Below are 19,142 nucleotides of genomic sequence, written 5' to 3'. Positions count from 1 at the left end.
CTCATTGGAATTATTTCTCTTTGTGTCCAGTAAGTATTAATTATCTTTTCTCCTTGATTCTTTTGATTTGTCAATGTGTGTCTTGGTCATGAAAGTGTATATCCTTTTGTTTTTTTCTTGCCTCTGGTTTTCATCATTTGTTTAATCAACAAGGAAACAAGTTTACATTAGAGGTGAATGATGTTGTGATTGGAATTGAGCTTTTTTTCCTCTTTTAGTTTAATCATCTCAATCATTTCTCTGTGAGTTGATTTGTTTGGGCTAACATTTAGTCCATTTTCCAAATTCACTTCAACCGGAAACAGAATGACATCTTTCATGGAACCACCAGTTGACATCTTTATCCACTCTAACTACGAGTCATTACATGTATTGGTTGTTTAATTGTTCGCCTCTTGATTCAAATGCTTCGGTCAATTTTTTAATCCAAATTGTCGATTCTAATGGTTACAAAATTTTGATTGAATTATTATCGAGATTAGACTTGTTCGAACGTTGGAATCCATTTTAATCATTGTCTTTTCTTATTGTTTTTTTCTTCTAGATCATTATGTTCCCTTCCATTGGTCATGGCTCCAAAAATCTTTCGCCTTTACACTCAGGAGAACGTTGTGGTCTTACCCTTGACCGAAGAAGCGTTCATGTTGGAGATCAAAGCAAATGATCAAGTTCTTTTTACCAAATATTTCCCTAAATCACCAAGTTAGTAATCTAATTATTCATTCAAAAAATTCATCATTTGTTAACGATGTTTCCTTTTTCAGTGCATCTTTTTGTTTTTCTTATTCTGTCTTGTGATTAGTTCAGTTCTCACTTGTTTATTTTGATTCTGGGTTAACGTTATAATCGATATTCAATTATGTTAAGAAATAACTTTTTCCTAAGAAAATCTAGACCCATTTTTCTTGAGTGTAAACAATTAGTGGAAATGCGTAAATAAATCACAAGAAATTAGTCTATTACTCTAAACAAAGTTAACCATTGATTAGTTGAATTCTCTTCCTTTAGTCATTTAAAAACCAAACTATATTCTAATCAGTTACCTATTAACACTTTCATATGATCAAGTTCTTTTACCAAATATTTCCCTAAATCACCAAGTTAGTAATCTAATTATTCATTCAAAAAATTCATCATTTGTTAACGATGTTTCCTTTTTCAGTGCATCTTTTTGTTTTTCTTATTCTGTCTTGTGATTAGTTCAGTTCTCACTTGTTTATTTTGATTCTGGGTTAACGTTATAATCGATATTCAATTATGTTAAGAAATAACTTTTTCCTAAGAAAATCTAGACCCATTTTTCTTGAGTGTAAACAATTAGTGGAAATGCGTAAATAAATCACAAGAAATTAGTCTATTACTCTAAACAAAGTTAACCATTGATTAGTTGAATTCTCTTCCTTTAGTCATTTAAAACCAAACTATATTCTAATCAGTTACCTATTAACACTTTCATTATCATGATTCTCTTTATGTTTAGACTCAATCACGAGTTTGTCAATTAATTTTGAGAGACTGTCAATTTGTCTCCAAACTCTCTCCATTCTTAATTACAGTTTGTCTGTTTAAAATGATTCTCTTTTTTCTCAGTCAAGTTTTTTTTGTCAAATTTCGTCATTAGTGACAGTAATCACTGAGAATTTAAACTAATTATGTTTAGAAATGATGATTGTTTTAAGTGATAAGATTTTCATTATGATAGTTTTTGTTTACAATAAGTTGACAGTTTATTGCAACAGAATAGAAGCAATTAAGAGATTTCCAATGGAGAGAAAACAAATCTATTCATTTTAATGTTTAAACTTTTCCAATTATTAACAATCCATTAATCTTGTTCTTCTTGTGTTAATCTTTTTCTTTAGAAAATCCTTTCTCAGTTCCAATTGAGCTTGGAGCCAATGTTTCAACTGGAATAGCTAAGCTTTCAGTGATTAACAGGGATGGAGATGAAAATAGTTCACAAATTTTCATCACTGGTGATACAGGATTTGGTTTCGTTCAAACCGATAAACCAATTTATACACCTAAGGAGAGAGTTAGGATTAGATTAATGAGACTTGATGATGATCTTAAACCGATGGCTGATAAAGTTAAACTATCGATTAAAAATCCTCATAAAATAATAATGGATGAAATTATTCTTGAAGCAACTAAAGATGATTACTTTATCAATTACGAGTTTAAAATACCACCCGATCCAATTAAAAATAAATGGACTATCATCATGGCTTATGGACCAGAATTTCAGGTTACATCTAATGTAACCTTTGAAGTACGAGAATATATTTTACCTCTGTTTAAAGTGTCTCTTCAATCACCAAATTCATTACACCTTCAACATCAATCGTCAATGGATCAGTGTCAGCATTTTATCTTACAGGTCAACCGGTTTCAGGTACGGTCAGATTTAAATTCAAGGTTAGAGATGGAAAAAATCAAACCATTGGTATTGGTCAAACTGATGAATTGGAATTGATTAAAGGTGTAACAAGTTACAAATTTTCATCAAATGAATTTAGTGAAAGTGAAGTTGAAGTTTCCATGATTATTGGAAGTGTTCTTATCATCGAAGCAACAGTTATCGAAGCATCTACCCGACAAAAAGTTAAACAAATTGACACTTCAACTCATTTTGTCGCCTCACCTTATAAGATTAATTTCGATTCATCATTTCGTGTCTTTCGACCTGAACACCCAATCCGATTGATTGCTGAAATATTCGATGTTCACAATCAACCTGTTATTGGAATGCCCACTCGACTGTCAATCTTCAGTAGTCGTATGATAACCAAAGATGTAATGAGTGATGACTTGGGTCGAGTAACAGTTGATTATAATACCAGTATTCAAGATAAAAGAATCATATTTGAGGTTCGAACAAGAGATCCGAATCTGAATGAAGATGAACAATCGTTTTCTCGACTTTCTGTTGAACGAAGTAACCAAACTTCAGCTTCTCTGACTCTTGTGAAAAAAACTGACCGATATAAAGTAGGTGACAGATATGAGAATTCAATTCTCTTTGAAGGTTCAACATTCATCTCTCCTAATGAAGAACTTACTATGATTCTAATATATATCCGACTTATCGCTGTTTCCTATCGATTTGATAGAATCGTTTCCGATTCACTTTTGATCAATGTTGACCCAAGTGAATGTTATCTTAATGTCACTTATATCAACTCGAAAGGAGTGTCCAGCTCTAATATGGAACCAGGAGAGAATGGTACTTTAATTGTCTCCTCAAGTCAAAGTAAAAGTCGTCGTAAGGTGTCAGTTATTGGCGTTGATGAAGCTGTTTACCTTCTTAGATCTGCTAACACTTTGACCCGTCATGGACTTCGAAAGATGTTCAATTCTAAAGACAAAGGTTGTGGACCTGGGGAGGAACTGATCCAACTGATGTACTTTTAAACTCTGGCCTTGTGATTGCTGGTATTCCATCAAATTCAATTGGATCAAATTGTGCTGTTAAAAAAGAGAAACCTTCAAGGCGAAGACCAGTTCGTTCACCACGAGTTATGATTTCTTCTTCATCATCAAACAGACGATTTGTTTCTTCTCCGACATTTACATCTTCCCGTTCAGCTTCAACTCATGCCGCTTCCACGTCATTACCTGCTTACTCTTCAGACAATTATATCAATCAATGTTGTCGATTGGGTAAAATTAAGCCCACTGTTAAGGCGAAAAATTTATCTTGTGAAGAGAGACGAGATATTTTACTTCGTAGTGTTAAAAATACCAAATGTGCCTCAGCATTTTTAGATTGTTGTTTGAATTCCCTTGCACCTCCGCTTTTGAGAACCTCAGTTTTCAATGTGAATGTCGGAAGTGATTCTGAAAGTCTGAAATCTACTGAACCTGCTATAAGTTTAGGACAAGAAGATGCTATCGAAGAGTCAACTTTAATTCGTCAAGATTTCAGAGAAACTTGGCTATTCGATTTGGTTACTCTCGATGAGTCCCAGACTTCCGTTAAATATCCAGTTACAACTCCTCATTCAATTACTTCGTGGCGTCTTAATGCACTTTCGCTTTCAGCCAAAGACGGTCTATGTTTAATGGAAAATCCTCTTCGTTTAGTTTCAAGCAAAGATCTACACATTCGAGTTGACCTTCCCTATTCTATTGTTGTCAATGAACAGGTTGAAATGTTGGTCACTCTCTTTAATCATGGATCAACAAGGAAAAAGGTTAACCTATTTATGTATGGTGTTGATGGTGTTTGTTCCGAAGCTGATGCTGGACAGAAAACCGAAAGACGTTTGGTTACCGTTGAACCCGGAGTACTTCACACCGAAGGTTCGCCCTCTCGCCCATTCGAACGGGTGAATTTAAAATTCAAATTGATGCCTTAGCTCATGGAACCTCCGATATAGTCATTAAAACTCTTCACGTTGTACCTCAAGGTTAGTTTTTTAAACGAAAGTTGATTGTTCTTAAAAATGTTCTAATCCAGTTATTTGATAATTGTTGTCAGAAATTTTCATCTCTTACGGGATAATAAGTTAGTTATTCTTTATTTGAATTTTGTTTAATTGATTGACACACCATTCAACTTTCAGTTCTAGACGAAGGTCCATTATTTATTAAATTCGTGATTTAAAATTGTAAGAGATTGATCACCGTAAAGATAAACAGACTGAAACATAAATTGTTTCATTATTGGTAATTCATGTTGGTTTTAAAACGGAAAATCAAAGTTGTAAAGTTCGCTCACCTTTTTGTTTTTGAGATTAATTGTTAATGATTAAGCTCCATTAAGAAATTAGAAACAGCAGGTTAAACCGTTGAACCTTCATAATTGGCTATGAATTAGATTTTCTCCCACCTTAATTAGTTTTAAAAGTATTTTAATAAGCTCTTTCTTTTCCCGTTTCGATAAATAGAATAGCTATGCTTGGCTCGAAGAGAAAAATAAAGAGATCGAACAACTTGACTGGTATTGAACTTTGAAATTTCATTTGTATCATTAATTATTATTTCTATTTTTTCAGGTATCACTGTTGTTGACAATTACGCCGTTCAATTAGATCCACGGAATCTTCAGCATCGACAGAAAAGATCAATTAAACGAGAAAATCTAGTTGACTCTATCGACCCTGATAAAGGTGAACAGAAAACCCGAATTGATTTAGTTCCCAGAGCACAAAATTCAGCCATCGTTCCAGACTCTGAAGAATGTGTTGTCTCGGCAATCGCTGATTCTTATGGCCCTTCCGTGGTAACTACTCTATCAAATATTGACCATTTAATTTCAAAGCCCACTGGTTGTGGTGAACAAAATGTCATTCGAATGGCACCAACACTTTTCACACTAGACTATCTCAACTCTACGGGAAGATTAACACCAAGTCAACAAGAAAAGGGTTTAAAATATCTGAAATCAGGTTACGAAAATCAAATGATGTTCCGTAAACCCGACGGATCCTATTCAACATTCGAGAAACGACCAAGTTCTCTTTGGCTGACTGCCTTTGTCACTCGGATCATGTGTAAAGCGGCTCCATTTTTAGGCTTAAATCTAGACCCTGAAGTGGTTCTAACAGCCATCGACTATTTAGTTGACCATCAAGAATCATCTCCTTCCGGCTCATGGAAAGAGTATCAACCCATCATTCATAAATCAGCACTTGGTGGCTTAGTTGGAGTCATTCCAATAACAGCCTTTACCTTTAACACCCTTCGAACCTGTGACAATTTCACCTACCCACGAGTTCTTAGCAAAAGACGAGATAAATCTCTGAAACTTGCCGAATCGTATCTATGTGGTAAACTAACTTCTGAGTTAATCAAAGGTGATCCCTATCACATTGCCCTTCTAGCTTATAGTTTATCGACGACACCATGTTTACAATCAAGTGATCGTCGTAAAACATTGGTTTCTCGTCTAAGAGAATTATCCGTTTACTCTGCTAACGAGAATAAGCTCTTCTGGAATACATCGACACCTATCGAAACCACTGGTTATATCCTTCAAGCTCTTCTGAATCTTCGTGAAGCCAAACCAGATGAGATTCAAGCGATAATCAATTACCTTGAATCTCAACGTTCGTACACTGGAGCATTTGATGCTACACAGGACACCATTGTTGCTTTAGAAGCTTTATCAAATTATGCTAAATCTTCATACAATTTAACTGACATCAATCTCATTTGTAACATTACTTCTGGTCGATTTAGGAAATCAATTGAATTCCACGAAGACAACGCTCAGGTTATGAGAACCTTTGAGATGAACAATGAATGTGATTATATAGACATGGTAACTCGTGGAACTGGATTAGGCTCAGTTCGGGTTAAATATAAATATAATGTTTTGGAAGCTCCCGAAAAACTTTGTGGCTTTGAGCTTGATGTTAATGTTACTCATGATCTCTCACCAACTGACTTTAACTCTATTTCATCGGATACTCCAGTTGAACTCGATGACCTTTTCAACATCACAATGTTAGCTGAAATTGGAGTACTGAACGAGCGTCTTGTTCAAGTTGAAACAATTGTAAACTCTACATTTACTGAGCTTAGTTCTGCTAATCCATCTGGTCCGACATATTCCGGCTCGAATAAGGCTGAATCAACATCCAGCGACTACAAATTTTCAGGAACCTCCAAAGTTACTAATAAACTAACAGTTTGTGCTAAAAGATTCGATTCAACTGATACTGGAATGGTTATACTTGAAGTCGGTATACTAAGTGGTTATGTTGCTGATGAAAATGATTTAATGAATCTTCGCAAAAATAATCCAATAATCTCATCTCACGAGAAAACAGCTCGATCAGTAATCTTTTATCTCGAAGATGTATCAGCTGATTCGCAATATTGTCTAAGTTTCAAGATCTACCAAGAAAACAAAGTAGCTAATCTTCAATCTGCTATGGTTAAAATATACGATTATTACAAGAAAGGTAAATCCATGAATCAAAAAATTGGAATAATTAACTTATTAACCTCGATATTATTTTCGATTTTTATCTAGGCCAAGGCTGTTCACAGTTATACCATTCGACTCGTCGAACTGATTATCTTAAAAAAATCTGCAATTCTAGTATCTGCCATTGTACAGCTCGTTGGATCTGCCCGTTGAATGATAATCTCAACGAAGTCGGTGAAATTGGCTCAGTTAACATGGGTCGAGCTAAGGATAAGTTTTCTAGACTAATTTGCTCTGGACAATATGGTTTCGTTTGGTTGGGTCGATTTGTTAAAAAGATCGAACTCGATTCTTTGGTCATTCTACATTTCAAAATTGGCCAATCTCTTTATGGAGGTAATTATAATTGAAACTTTCATTTGATTGAATTCTAATTTATCTTTTTTTTCTCGCAGAGGGACAAGAAGGGCAAGATTTCACCTTTACCATGGATCGATCTTGCTTTGATCCAAGTGTACTTAGAACAACTTATGCTGAGAAATTCTTACTCATGGGAAAAATACGTAATTCGACTGCAATTCATCTTGATTCGAGGTCGATCGCATATGATCTCGAAGATGTGGGCACTAAAGATCCTAAAATTCACTACACTATTAAACGAGTTATTGATAACTTCAAGATAAACAATAGACAATTAACTTGCTGATGGTCGACAAAAGTTGGAAAATGATTCTCATAATAATCTTTGTCAACCAGAGTAAAATCATAATTACCTCAACTTCTTGGACAACAAAGTCTAATTTCGACTATTTAATCATATTGAAAGAGAAAAATTTATTCTTGTATCAAATCAACAGTTGCTTTCGTCACAATTTGGTTACTTTTTCTCAATAACAACACGAAAGGAAGAGAACTATTTTCTTGTAATATCCATTTTATATTCATCTTTAAAAAAAAGGAAATTGACAAGAAGTTAATCATAATTAGAGCTAAAATAATAACCCTATTCATTTAAGTCTCTTGTTTTCTCTCTCTCTCTCTCTCTCTCTCTCTCTCTCTCTCTCTCTCTCTCTCTCTCTCTTTTCCTCAAGAACAACAACAGTAAATCTCATGATTTATCATTTTCCTTCTGTTTATCAATGTTAATCACTGAATTTTGTTTGTAACAAGATGAAATAATCTATCATTGTGCCAAACTTTGTAAATAAATCTATCTACATAAATAATATTTATTGTTTTCCCTTTTTGTATAAATAAATTAAACTAATTCTGTCAGTTTGAAGAGTTTGGGTTGTTCGTGAGGTATCACATGAGCATAACGAATCATCATGGGTCCATCATAATCAACATAATGTTTCTGAACAGTTTCATTGGTAAGATCAGGAATAAATCTTTCAGTGGAAATCACAATGATCCCATCTCTCAATGCATAGATAGCATTGTCTCTTGGATCCAAGGCAGCCTATTGAAAAACAACAGACAAGTTACAAACCTAATTGCAAGATTATCACATAGACACAACTTACATTCAAACCAGGATGGAACTTGAGACCTTTTTGCTTATAAAAAACATCCCTTTCATGAACAAAAGATCCCAAAGGAACAAGAAATCCAAGCCATTTGGTTTTCTGAGTAATGGCAACAGTGTTTTTCCGAGGTTCATTTCCAATACTCCAAACGGGTAAACATCGAATTGATTGGAAATTAATGTTATTCTTTCTCAAAAGAGATGATGACAATTGTCCAACATTTAACATGTTAACTTTTACTTTAACTACGAAACAATTAAATCACCAATTACATAACAATTTAACAGAAAACAATTTGGAACCAAAAAATTAAAAGAGAAAAATGTAAACATAGCAACGAGATCTCATTTCCATTGGATGAAATAGTTTGGTTGCTATGAGAGAAAATCGAAAAGCGGTTTTTTCAAACTCACACTTTTTACTCTTGAGAAAATTAAATTAACTAATTTTGTCAATTTTAATATAAATTAATTATCGATTTTATTTTCTCGCTTCATTTAATTAATCAATATTCTTGTCAATTGATTGTATCTCAAGTTGTTTTTGAAATTATTTGGAAACAATTGACGATATTACCCAATCATAATCTTTATCGTGTTAATTAGTTAGAAGAATAAATTATTTGCTTTTTTTTAATTAGTTGGATTTTATTGATTCTAATTGATAATAATTATGGAACAATTAATGATCTTACATAAAGAGATGAAAATTAACTAATGGAAAAGTGTTTACATTGAATAGATTTGTTATTAACTCGAACGTATTAAATTGTCACAATTGACATTTTCTATTTATATCTTGTACAATTAGTGAATAAATTGCTTGTACCACAATTAATCAATTAACAGGGAAGAATCACAATAGATTAATTAATTATTTGATAATATAAGTAAAGAGTGAAGCAATTAAAAATTATCGTTTTGCTTATACGTTTCAATAGGTAATTTTTTTTCCACCAAACACTAACATAAATTAACTAATTGACAGTTAATTCTGATGATAATTATTAGGATGGTTACGACAATTAACAAGAACAAATTATCAACACAAACATGTACATGTGTGTATATATAAGAAGATAATTGCAATTAGTTAAACAGTTAAATTAATAAGTGAAAAGATCAACATCAAGTTAATCAGTGAACTTAATCATGGCTACAATTAAATTGTTGTTCCTTTGCTTTTTCATCCTCATGGTAACAATTAAATTCACTTCATGTCAAGGTAAGTACAATTTTCCTTTAAAAGTTTGATTGTTTCTAAAATTTTCTATCAATTCTTTTAGGTCAATCCAACGGCACCCAAGTGACCACTACTGAGAAACCCGATGACGATGAAACTACCGAGACCACGGAAGCAAATGATGAAAGTGATTCCGATAATGAGACGGAAAGTGAGTCCGAAAGTGAGAATGAAGATTCTGAAGATGAAACTACTGAGAAACCAAAGAAATCGGAAGAATCAGAAAAATCAGAATCGAAAAAGAAATCAGATGAAAAGAAAGAGAAACCGGAAAAGGAAGATGAACTCGATCTAGAAGATGATCCAATCCCTGAGCCTCGATGTTTAGCTCGCTACAATAATCTTAACTGTACTGAAGCTCAGCGACAATCAGCAATTAGCAATTATAAGGCTACAAGAGGACAATTAATTCAGACACTTTTACAATCAGGTAACTCACCAAGTGGATCAAATAATACAACAGATAATAACAACGCTACAGTTTCAATAATCTCCGTACCTTCAAACATAAATTCAACTCAAGTTTTCAATGTTACATCATCTCCTTCATTGAATTCAACTGCATCGTCATCCTCGTCATCTTCATCATCATCATCATCTTCTTCTTCTTCTTCTTCCACCACAACAACAGTATCTTCAATCACTTCCGGGATATCATCATGTAATCGCGCTGTTCAGCTTCTCGCAAACGTCGACAAGTATGTAAGGTTCAACGATTCTTGTTCAGCTCGAGTTTTCGGCAAAAGAAACAATCCCGATTATTGGATCGCAAGGTGCATGAAATCGTTGCGACGACACCATTAACTGAAACTGAATCGAATGTAATTCAATCTTATGAACTAATCGAATCAATTAACGAATACATATTACAAATGAGGTGAAATATTTTTCGATCAACAAGATCTACCATTTCAATTTTTACAAATTGATTCCTTGATTGTAATTGCTAATTGACCTACTAATTGATAAAATGATGATTGTCATCATAATGAAACATGGCCACAATTCATGAAGTTGTTACTAAACGATAGAAATGTTTTAGTTAAAATCGAAACTAAAAAGTTGATTTATTAATATTTCGGTAAGCAGATAATTAGGTTGCGAAATTATTAATAACTTTTTCGTTGTTGATTTAGTTGCTCTAAATGATTAAATTCTCAATTTGATGATTTTTCACTGATAATCTGTCTCCAATTCTCGATGTCAACTAATTTAACATCATTACCACCACAAATAATCAAGACCACTGGTCCATTAGAAGGTAACTTTGGATTAGAATTGATTATCTTTTCAACTAACTTTAATGCAGCGAAAACAGTTCCACATGAAAGCTCAACGATAATCCGTTGATAATCAGCTAAAATAAACAAGCTTCCATCGCTTCAATATCAGAAACTGTATCAGAGTAAACATTGAATTTCTGAGTAATGGCAACAGTGTTTTTCCGAGGTTCATTTCCAATTTCTATCAATTCTTTTAGGTCAATCCAACGGCACCCAAGTGACCACTACTGAGAAACCCGATGACGATGAAACTACCGAGACCACGGAAGCAAATGATGAAAGTGATTCCGATAATGAGACGGAAAGTGAGTCCGAAAGTGATAATGAAGATTCTGAAGATGAAACTACTGAGAAACCAAAGAAATCTGAAGAATCAGAAAAATCAGAATCGAAAAAGAAATCAGATGAAAAAGAAAAGGAAAGGAAGATGAACTCGATCTAGAAGATGATCCAATCCCTGAGCCTCGATGTTTAGCTACAATAATCTTAACTGTACTGAAGCTCAGCGACAATCAGCAATTAGCAATTATAAGGCTACAAGAGGACAATTAATTCAGACACTTTTACAATCAGGTAACTCACCAAGTGGATCAAATAATACAACAGATAATAACAACGCTACAGTTTCAATAATCTCCGCACCTTCAAACATAAATTCAACTCAAGTTTTCAATGTTACATCATCTCCTTCATTGAATTCAACTGCATCGTCATCCTCGTCATCTTCATCATCATCATTTTCTTCTTCTTCCACCACAACAAAATTCTAAAATCGAAATCCAAGTGAAATCTTATCAACAAAATCTCTCGATCTCGAATCGGACAATTAACCAAAGGTCCACACAACAATTAATCTACATTACGATTACAATTAAATTGTATTCTTTTTTCTTACTCTCAATGTGTTGATTACAATTTATCGTTTTCTTATTCGATTAAATGTTTTTTTCTCTCTCCCAAATTCATTCATCTTCAATTTCCCAAATTCTTCTCAATCAATGAGTAAATTATCGTAAAAATATTATTCATTCATCATTTCGAAGAGCCTTACAAATCCATTGATTTACCAAATTGTGGAAAAGTTAATCAACTAATTAGAACTTATTTACTTTATTTCAATTGATTTATAATTTTATCCGATTTTCCATCTCGACGCAGTTTGTACATTGTACATAATAACTAATCGAGAACATCATCTAATTATCTGATGAGGAATTAATTGATTTGCAATCAGTAAAAATTAATCAACTTTAATCAAATTAAATTTACATACGCCTCTTATTTTATGATTTCAGGTAGTTAATCAATGATTATTGATTAATTGCTACCGTTCAAGATAATTACTATCATTTTCCTACTTACATTGTTACTAAATGATTGAGATATTGTTCAATAATTAACCAAGGTAATTTAATTAGTTTTTGATTGGTAGGAGGATAGATTAGTAAATTAGTAAACAGTGAAAATTAATTGTCTGGGAAACATAATAAAACTAATAAACGCCTTTAAAGTTTAATTCAGTTGAAAATTGATCAACAATCAAAAACACCGTTATAATTAATTGCTTTTCATTCATTCTTGTTTTAAGTGGCATTTTTTTTTCATCAACTTGAGTTGATTAACTTTTCAATTAATTACTCAGTTGATTGTTGCCTCTTGTTTACAGTTTATTTACACAGTTTTAAAGGTTAATTGTGAGACTTTGTATTTAGTGCTTATTATTTTTCAACAATTAACTGTGGTTAATGAGATTAACAATCAATGATACAATTAAAATCCATTTTCTTAACTTTCTTATTTATATTGAAAGGTAAGTTTTTGTTTTCAATATAATTTGAGACTCGAACTCGAGTTTAGATTTGAATAATGATTAACAAACTGTTCGTTAATTTAGTTAATTTTAAATTGTTCAATTGATTAGATTTAAAAATTGTAAATTGTTGTTGTTTTTTAAAAAGTTACATTTAGTTAATTAGATTAGATTATTTTGCTAAAACAGTAGTTGGATTTGATAGCGATAATCATGTTTAACTAATTCAGTAAACATTGTTGACATTTACAATTAAAACAGTTAAATTGTTCATGAAGTTAATGACTAACTATTTAATCAAATTGTTGATAAAATAATGATAGAATAGAGAAAATGTTAATCAATATTGATTGTTGATTTATCAGATGGGAAGACCAAATGAAATTATCAACTAACTTTTAGCATTCAAATCATATGAGCAGTGATTAAATTATCAGATTAATTCTGAAAAACAACTTATTGTGCAGTTGATTATCATTAAATCACCAACGAAATTTTCAACGAAACAATTGTTTTATCTTTACAGGGGGGCAAACAGCTGATATTAAGTCATTAGAATGTAATTTTACCGTTGACCTGTGTGATTGGATTGACCCAACAGCGGTAGTTTGGACAATTGGTAACTATGAGAGCGCATCCTTTGGTCAACCAGTCAAGGAAGTAGCTAACGGTAAGATTGACCACCAACAATTAACGGTTTTACAGATAACTAATTCTGTGCCTTTTCTTTTCACAATTAGGAGGATTCATCTCAATTAATGTTCCATACACGAACAAATATCTACTAGAATCACCGATAATCGATAGCGACATTGAACCATTTTGTATATATTTCAATTATTATATGTTTGGTCCGTTAACGGGATCGTTAACACTGGAAGCAGTTAAATCGGATACGGAACAAGGTGCTACTATTAAGACTGAGAAAAGTATATGGAAACGTGAAGGTTCACAATATGATGATTGGATTCTCGGTAAATATCACGTATCACCAATTAAAGGAAAAGGGGATTTTCTGATACAATTTACAGCTACTTCGGAGGATATTGCTTTAGGTCCAATTAGCGCTAGACCGGGTTCATGTGAATACAATAACGATTGTGATTTTGAAGATTCATCTCTATGCTTTTGGATAGTTGAACCCGATTATAAGAGTAACTTTCGTTGGTTTATATCCAATGGAATAGATTCTTCTAAAGATGATTTGGTTGGAATTGATGTAACGACAGAAACTGATATTGGTCATTTCATGAGAACACCAAAGGAAGGCAACATTAAATCAACAAGTTCAATCAATCCAACAATCTATTTAGTTCCTAATGAAGCGAAATGTTTATCATTTTACTTTTACAAGTCGAGTGATGTTTCTGATATTTTAGAGATTGACTTTATTGGTACAAGTACTACAGCTCGAAAAATGATCTGGTCTTCAAGTTCAGTGGTCATTACTAAACAATGGATTCCAATTAATATAAATTTACATCCACATGATGATGATGATTATTTTAAGGTCTCATTGAGAGCGGAACGTTTCACCAACGGTGCAACTCCGATTGCGATAGATGAACTTAGGATAAGTCCACAATCCTGTGTCCCAATCGGATCATGTGATTTTAATTCAGGTCTTTGTAACTATCATGTCAACAAAGGTAAATTACTGGTTGGTTTTGGACGATTAGCTGATCCCCTCGCAATTAAATGGGACCCATTGAGAAATGTTGATCCATATGATTTGTTTGTTTACACTGCAACTGAATTGTCCGGTGAATCGGTTGAATATTCATTGCAAAGTCCAACGATTTTCCAATCGACGAAACAATGTTTGACCTTTTCATATGTAGTAGGTTTCGTTGAAAAAGCTTCATTCACGATTAACTTGATACCAATTGATACGAAAACGCCGTTAACAATTTGGACAATGGACGATAAAACTATCCAAGAATCATGGAACTCGATTGAACTTTCGAAACCATTGACTGATTACACATCGAAACCTTTTAAATTATCGTTCGATTTTAGTGGAAAACAGTTATTCTTGGGCATTGATGATGTTTTACTAATTCCATGTATCAATGGATCAACAGATCGACCTTATAACTCTTGCGATAATTACGATGGTTTAATTGATGATCGTTGTATCAATATTGTTCCTTCACACTTTAATAATTGGCAATTTATGGATACAAATGCGTTGAGACAAAACGTAACTCCGATTTTCAATGCAACCGATGATCAAGTGTTGGCATTTGACTTATCGATTCAATCTCGAACTGAATCAATGTCCTACTTTTACATTTCCAATCTAAAACCGTATACACATTATTGTCTTAAATTCTGGTACATTATTGATGGAAACTTGAAATTAAATCTGTGGAAAGATAATTTTAAAGATGATTTTGATGAATATCTTATAACTGCCCCTTGGTTTCAACTTAATCACCATTTTGGTCTTAATTGGGATCAGGCAAAGATTCAAATTGATCATGTTAGTCCTGAGACTATGATTATCTTTGGTGCGAGTTATGGTTCTGAGTCAAATGGAGCAATTATCATCGATGGATTAGATTTGATTGAAGGTGAATGTTCATTAGATTATGGATATTTTTGTGATTTTGAAAGTAACAATTGCATTTGGAATAATTTTCTCGACGGAAAATTGGCCATAACTGGAATGGGTAAAGTGTACGAAGCGGGAACCAACTGGATTAAAGTTGTGGGTAAAGGCAGGTTACCTAATAGAGATTCATCAAAATCCATCGACGGTCATTATTTGACCCTTCAAAGTGTTGCCGGTGAAAAGGCGATTTTCTCATTCCCACCAATATATTTAGCCGATAATTCAAGTGAATTGTGTTTAACATTTGATATTTATCCTGTTGCAACCAATAATCTGGATGTGGTCATTGAACAGAGTGGGATTATCACCTTGGTGGAGACCTTGGCTGTACCTAAGACATGGATGTGGTTAGTTTCACAAACTTTACTCAAATTCAATCCCAAATTGGGTAAAGTTGCTCATGTTTATCTTATTGGTTCAGGATCTCTTGCAATCGATGATTTATCAATTAAAATGGGTGAATGTTCACCGCAACAATTTACTTGCAATGATGGTGAAGTAATTAAAGCATCTAAAGTTTGTGATCATGTTGTCGATTGTTCAAACGGTGAAGATGAATCTAATTGTGGTTCTTGTGATTTTAAAGAAGATTTTTGTAATTATGAATTTGATGAAGATGCTTATTGGTCACTCAATGATGGACAAGTTCAAGTTCAACAAAAACATGGAGGAATTTGGGGATCAGTGACTTCGGGGTTGACCAGTCCACTATTAGGACCAACTTCACCTTCCTGTAAATTACAATTCGAGTGCAAAAATAGACTGTCTGATGGAGATAGTCAACTGAAAGTGTTATTAGTATTTCAAGATGGCCGAGAAGTTGAAGTTTGGGATGAAGAAATGGTCTCTGTTATTGAAAACGATCTTGTTCAAATTGATTTGGGTCGAATACCGATTATGTTTAATATTCGATTCTTTGCAGAGTTAAGTGTGTATTTCTTTGAGCGAAAATCTTTTTCATTCGGTCCGATTAAAATGATCGATTGTGGTTACGAGGATACCAAAAGTTCAGGTGAACAATATTCGTGTAAAAATGGTCGTCTCATTGATTTAGATCGCGTTTGCGATTCTTCAATTGACTGTGCTGATGGAGATGATGAGTTGAATTGTGATAAAGTGAAAATTTATTCCTTCGAAGATACCAAATCTCCAAACTATTGGATTGATCTTACAAATGATAGAATCAAATGGTCTCATGTAAAGGCCGTAGGATCGATAGTGTCAACTCCTCCAAGAGATCATTCAATCGGTCTACCGAATGGCGGTTATATGGCCGTTTATCCGATCAAAGACTTTACCAACTCAATGTTATCCAATAAAGAGATAAGTTTAATCGGTCCTGAGTTGACAAATATTGATGGTTGTTCAATGGTCTTTTATTATAATATCGCTGGTGTTACTCTGATTGTCTCGGTCTTGAACAATACAAGTACAATGGACTTAATGTCGATCCCGCCGAGTTCATCTTTCGGCTTTAAACGTCAAAGAATCACATTGAAAAAAGGTGATATCGAAGGTGAATTCAACTTCGTTTTCAAAGCTCAATATCCATCGAGTGATTCTACATTCGCGAGATCATATTATGCTGCGATTGACGATGTTGTCATTGATTCTTCATGTTTCTCAAATTCTAATATTGATCCAGTTGATCCAAAATCTAAGTGTACCAACGATGAATATCATTGTAAAAAGGATGATATTTGTATCGCAAGGGAAAAGGTTTGTGATTATCGTTCTGATTGTTCAGATGATTCGGATGAAATTAATTGTGGCCCATGTTCATTCAATCAATCATCAACATCTCTTTGTGGTTGGAAAAATGAAGGTGAAGATTATTGGGTTTTACTTGATGATTACAGTGGTGATCTTGATGCAATTCGAGTGCCAGTTACCGATAAGCCAGAACATTTCATTATTCCCGATAGACGAACATCTGAAATTCAATCGATACTCACATCACCAAAACTTGGACCAACTTCTTCCGGTTGTAAATTTAGCTTTAAATATTTCGTTCGTCCATACGCAACCATGTCCATTAAGATAAAAAATGATCAAGATTTAAATTCGCAACTTTTTGAGGTACTCGAATCAAAGACCTATTGGGCTTCCGAAGAATATCCATTGAGTTCATTTTCTCCTGGATATTATATTCAATTCGTTTTGGACATTACTTCGACCAATTTGTTTGAGAAACTTTCACCCGCGGGATTAGCTGAATTTCAGTTTAAAAATTGTGACCCGGCCAGCCATCCGCCGACAACAACCCTGCGGCCAATTATTATCACTACAACTCCGTCGGTAATAACAACAGATCCAACAACTCATATTATCACCGAATCCCAGTCCATCGACACGACGATACCAATAATCAGACCAACAATGCGACCAGAGACTACACCTCATGATAGCATAGCTCCAACTGATTTTCCAATAACAATTAATCCATATGAAAATCCTAAATCCGATGGAGTTCATCTTGGTTCAGGTAAAAGAAGAGATTTACTTTTGGATGATTTGATTCAATTAATTTTCCTCTTTTCGTTTTAGCGCCAATCGTTTTACTCGCAATTGGAACCATTGTTTTGGTGACCATTTTTGCAGCACTTTTGGTGAGAAGACGAATCTTTGGCCGAAATTATTCCCCCAATGGTGTAATCCCGTTATTGGAGACAAACTTTAGATATGAAGAAGGTCAAGATCACGATGGTACAATAATTAGTTTTGTCAATTTAAAAAATTCTGATGAACAAAATCCACTTTACTGATTTTCAATCTCTAAAAGAAATATTGTTTAAAGGTTAATCGGTAAAGTATTTTTATCGAAACCTGCAAATGTAAATATCAATCAATATGAAATCAATTATATTTATTAATTTCTTGACAATATTTTGTTTACCCAAACATATAAACAAAAAGTTTGATCATCTTTTGAGAGAAAACCAAAAATATCAACTCGATTATAAGACAATGGATTTGGAGAAACTAATTTGATAGTTACAAAAATTGATAATAAATAACATTTTTCATGTGGATGTCAATTGATTGGAAATAGTTGATCAATGTGATTATTTAACTGACAATTTAATTGTCAGTTAAATCTTAACAGCTGAAATGAACAAATGAAAATACAGCACAAATTCATATGATTAATCATCTCAAGTGTATTTTGATCATATTCAATTCGCAATTTGTTGATGCAATTTAAATTGCTGAGTTTTTATATTATTAATCCAAGTGATTGATCCAACTTGATTGTCCAGAATCAATTAAATTTTATTCTGATTTTGTTTTCTTGGAAATGGTAATAATTTTCACTAAATAGAGTTGATTTGGTTGCAATTTGTCACTCGTTTAAGATTTAATTGTAAGTTATTATGGTTAATTGTTGACAATCCAAAGATGACACCTTAATTCACTTTGATACACCAATTGAATTAGAAGAGAAATGATCATGTTGATTATATGATATTATATGATAATGAAACGAGAAATTAACTGATCCAGTTAGAGTTGAGTTGTGACCTTGATGAATTCAAATCTCTTATCGTGTGTAGGGATCATTTTAATGAATAAAATCAAAGGAAAAAATCACCACTCACTTAATTATTAATTCGTTAGATTGATATGCGTTACAATAGTAATATTCAGTTACCATCAAGGTTTTTATTACAGACATTTCTTTCTAATAAACTAACAGTTTGTGCTAAAAGATTCGATTCAACTGATACTGGAATGGTTATACTTGAAGTCGGTATACTAAGTGGTTATGTTGCTGATGAAA

General features: G+C 33.1%; 4 protein-coding genes across 4 annotated transcripts; 3 read left to right on the top strand and 1 right to left on the bottom strand.

The window, feature by feature from the left end:
• Positions 1–8,106, top strand: LOC128396045 (complement C3-like; the record flags this gene model as incomplete). The annotated part of the gene is given in 9 exon segments (XM_053356566.1): positions 1–29; positions 545–702; positions 1,863–2,315; positions 2,318–3,379; positions 3,382–4,302; positions 4,305–4,412; positions 5,001–6,914; positions 6,986–7,276; positions 7,336–8,106. Coding segments are annotated over 9 exon segments (5,187 nt in total), but the record flags the coding sequence as incomplete, so codon positions are not given.
• On the bottom strand, positions 7,931–8,729 carry LOC128395980 (uncharacterized). The gene is made up of 2 exons (XM_053356480.1): positions 8,407–8,729; positions 7,931–8,342 (listed from the first exon to the last, which is right to left on the bottom strand). Exons 1-2 carry the CDS (start codon positions 8,635–8,637, stop codon positions 8,139–8,141), a joined length of 435 nt encoding a protein of 144 aa, XP_053212455.1. The 5' UTR covers positions 8,638–8,729; the 3' UTR covers positions 7,931–8,138.
• A 746-nt stretch (positions 8,730–9,475) lies between these two features.
• Positions 9,476–10,513, top strand: LOC128395978 (uncharacterized protein DDB_G0284459-like). The gene is made up of 2 exons (XM_053356478.1): positions 9,476–9,633; positions 9,695–10,513. The coding sequence occupies exons 1-2, from the start codon at positions 9,561–9,563 to the stop codon at positions 10,453–10,455; spliced, it is 834 nt and encodes a 277-aa protein (XP_053212453.1). The 5' UTR covers positions 9,476–9,560; the 3' UTR covers positions 10,456–10,513.
• Positions 10,514–12,363: 1,850 nt separating this feature from the next.
• LOC128395961 (apical endosomal glycoprotein-like) lies at positions 12,364–18,399 on the top strand. The gene is made up of 4 exons (XM_053356459.1): positions 12,364–12,744; positions 13,271–13,414; positions 13,485–17,846; positions 17,909–18,399. Exons 1-4 carry the CDS (start codon positions 12,696–12,698, stop codon positions 18,124–18,126), a joined length of 4,773 nt encoding a protein of 1,590 aa, XP_053212434.1. The 5' UTR covers positions 12,364–12,695; the 3' UTR covers positions 18,127–18,399.
• Positions 18,400–19,142: the final 743 nt, after the last annotated feature.

The sequence above is a fragment of the Panonychus citri genome, unplaced genomic scaffold, assembly GCF_014898815.1.
Source record: "Panonychus citri isolate SS breed McGregor unplaced genomic scaffold, ASM1489881v1 Contig00142, whole genome shotgun sequence".
Classification (NCBI taxonomy): Eukaryota; Metazoa; Arthropoda; class Arachnida; order Trombidiformes; family Tetranychidae; genus Panonychus; species Panonychus citri.
Note: the sequence above shows the minus strand (reverse complement) of the source record. Positions and strands in the feature narration are given on the sequence as shown.

Bases quoted from the DNA above. Each gene is read 5' to 3' on its own strand.
- LOC128395980 (XM_053356480.1), bottom strand. From the start codon at position 8,637: ATGTTAAATGTTGGACAATTGTCATCATCTCTTTTGAGAAAGAATAAC. The intron at 8,343-8,406 runs GTAAGTTGTGTC...GTTTTTCAATAG, and splicing joins AGTTCCATCCTGGTTTGAAT to GCTGCCTTGGATCCAAGAGA.
- LOC128395978 (XM_053356478.1), top strand. From the start codon at position 9,561: ATGGCTACAATTAAATTGTTGTTCCTTTGCTTTTTCATCCTCATGGTA. The intron at 9,634-9,694 runs GTAAGTACAATT...CAATTCTTTTAG, and splicing joins TAAATTCACTTCATGTCAAG to GTCAATCCAACGGCACCCAA.
- LOC128395961 (XM_053356459.1), top strand. From the start codon at position 12,696: ATGATACAATTAAAATCCATTTTCTTAACTTTCTTATTTATATTGAAA. The intron at 12,745-13,270 runs GTAAGTTTTTGT...TTATCTTTACAG, and splicing joins TTTCTTATTTATATTGAAAG to GGGGGCAAACAGCTGATATT. The intron at 13,415-13,484 runs GTAAGATTGACC...TTTCACAATTAG, and splicing joins AGTCAAGGAAGTAGCTAACG to GAGGATTCATCTCAATTAAT.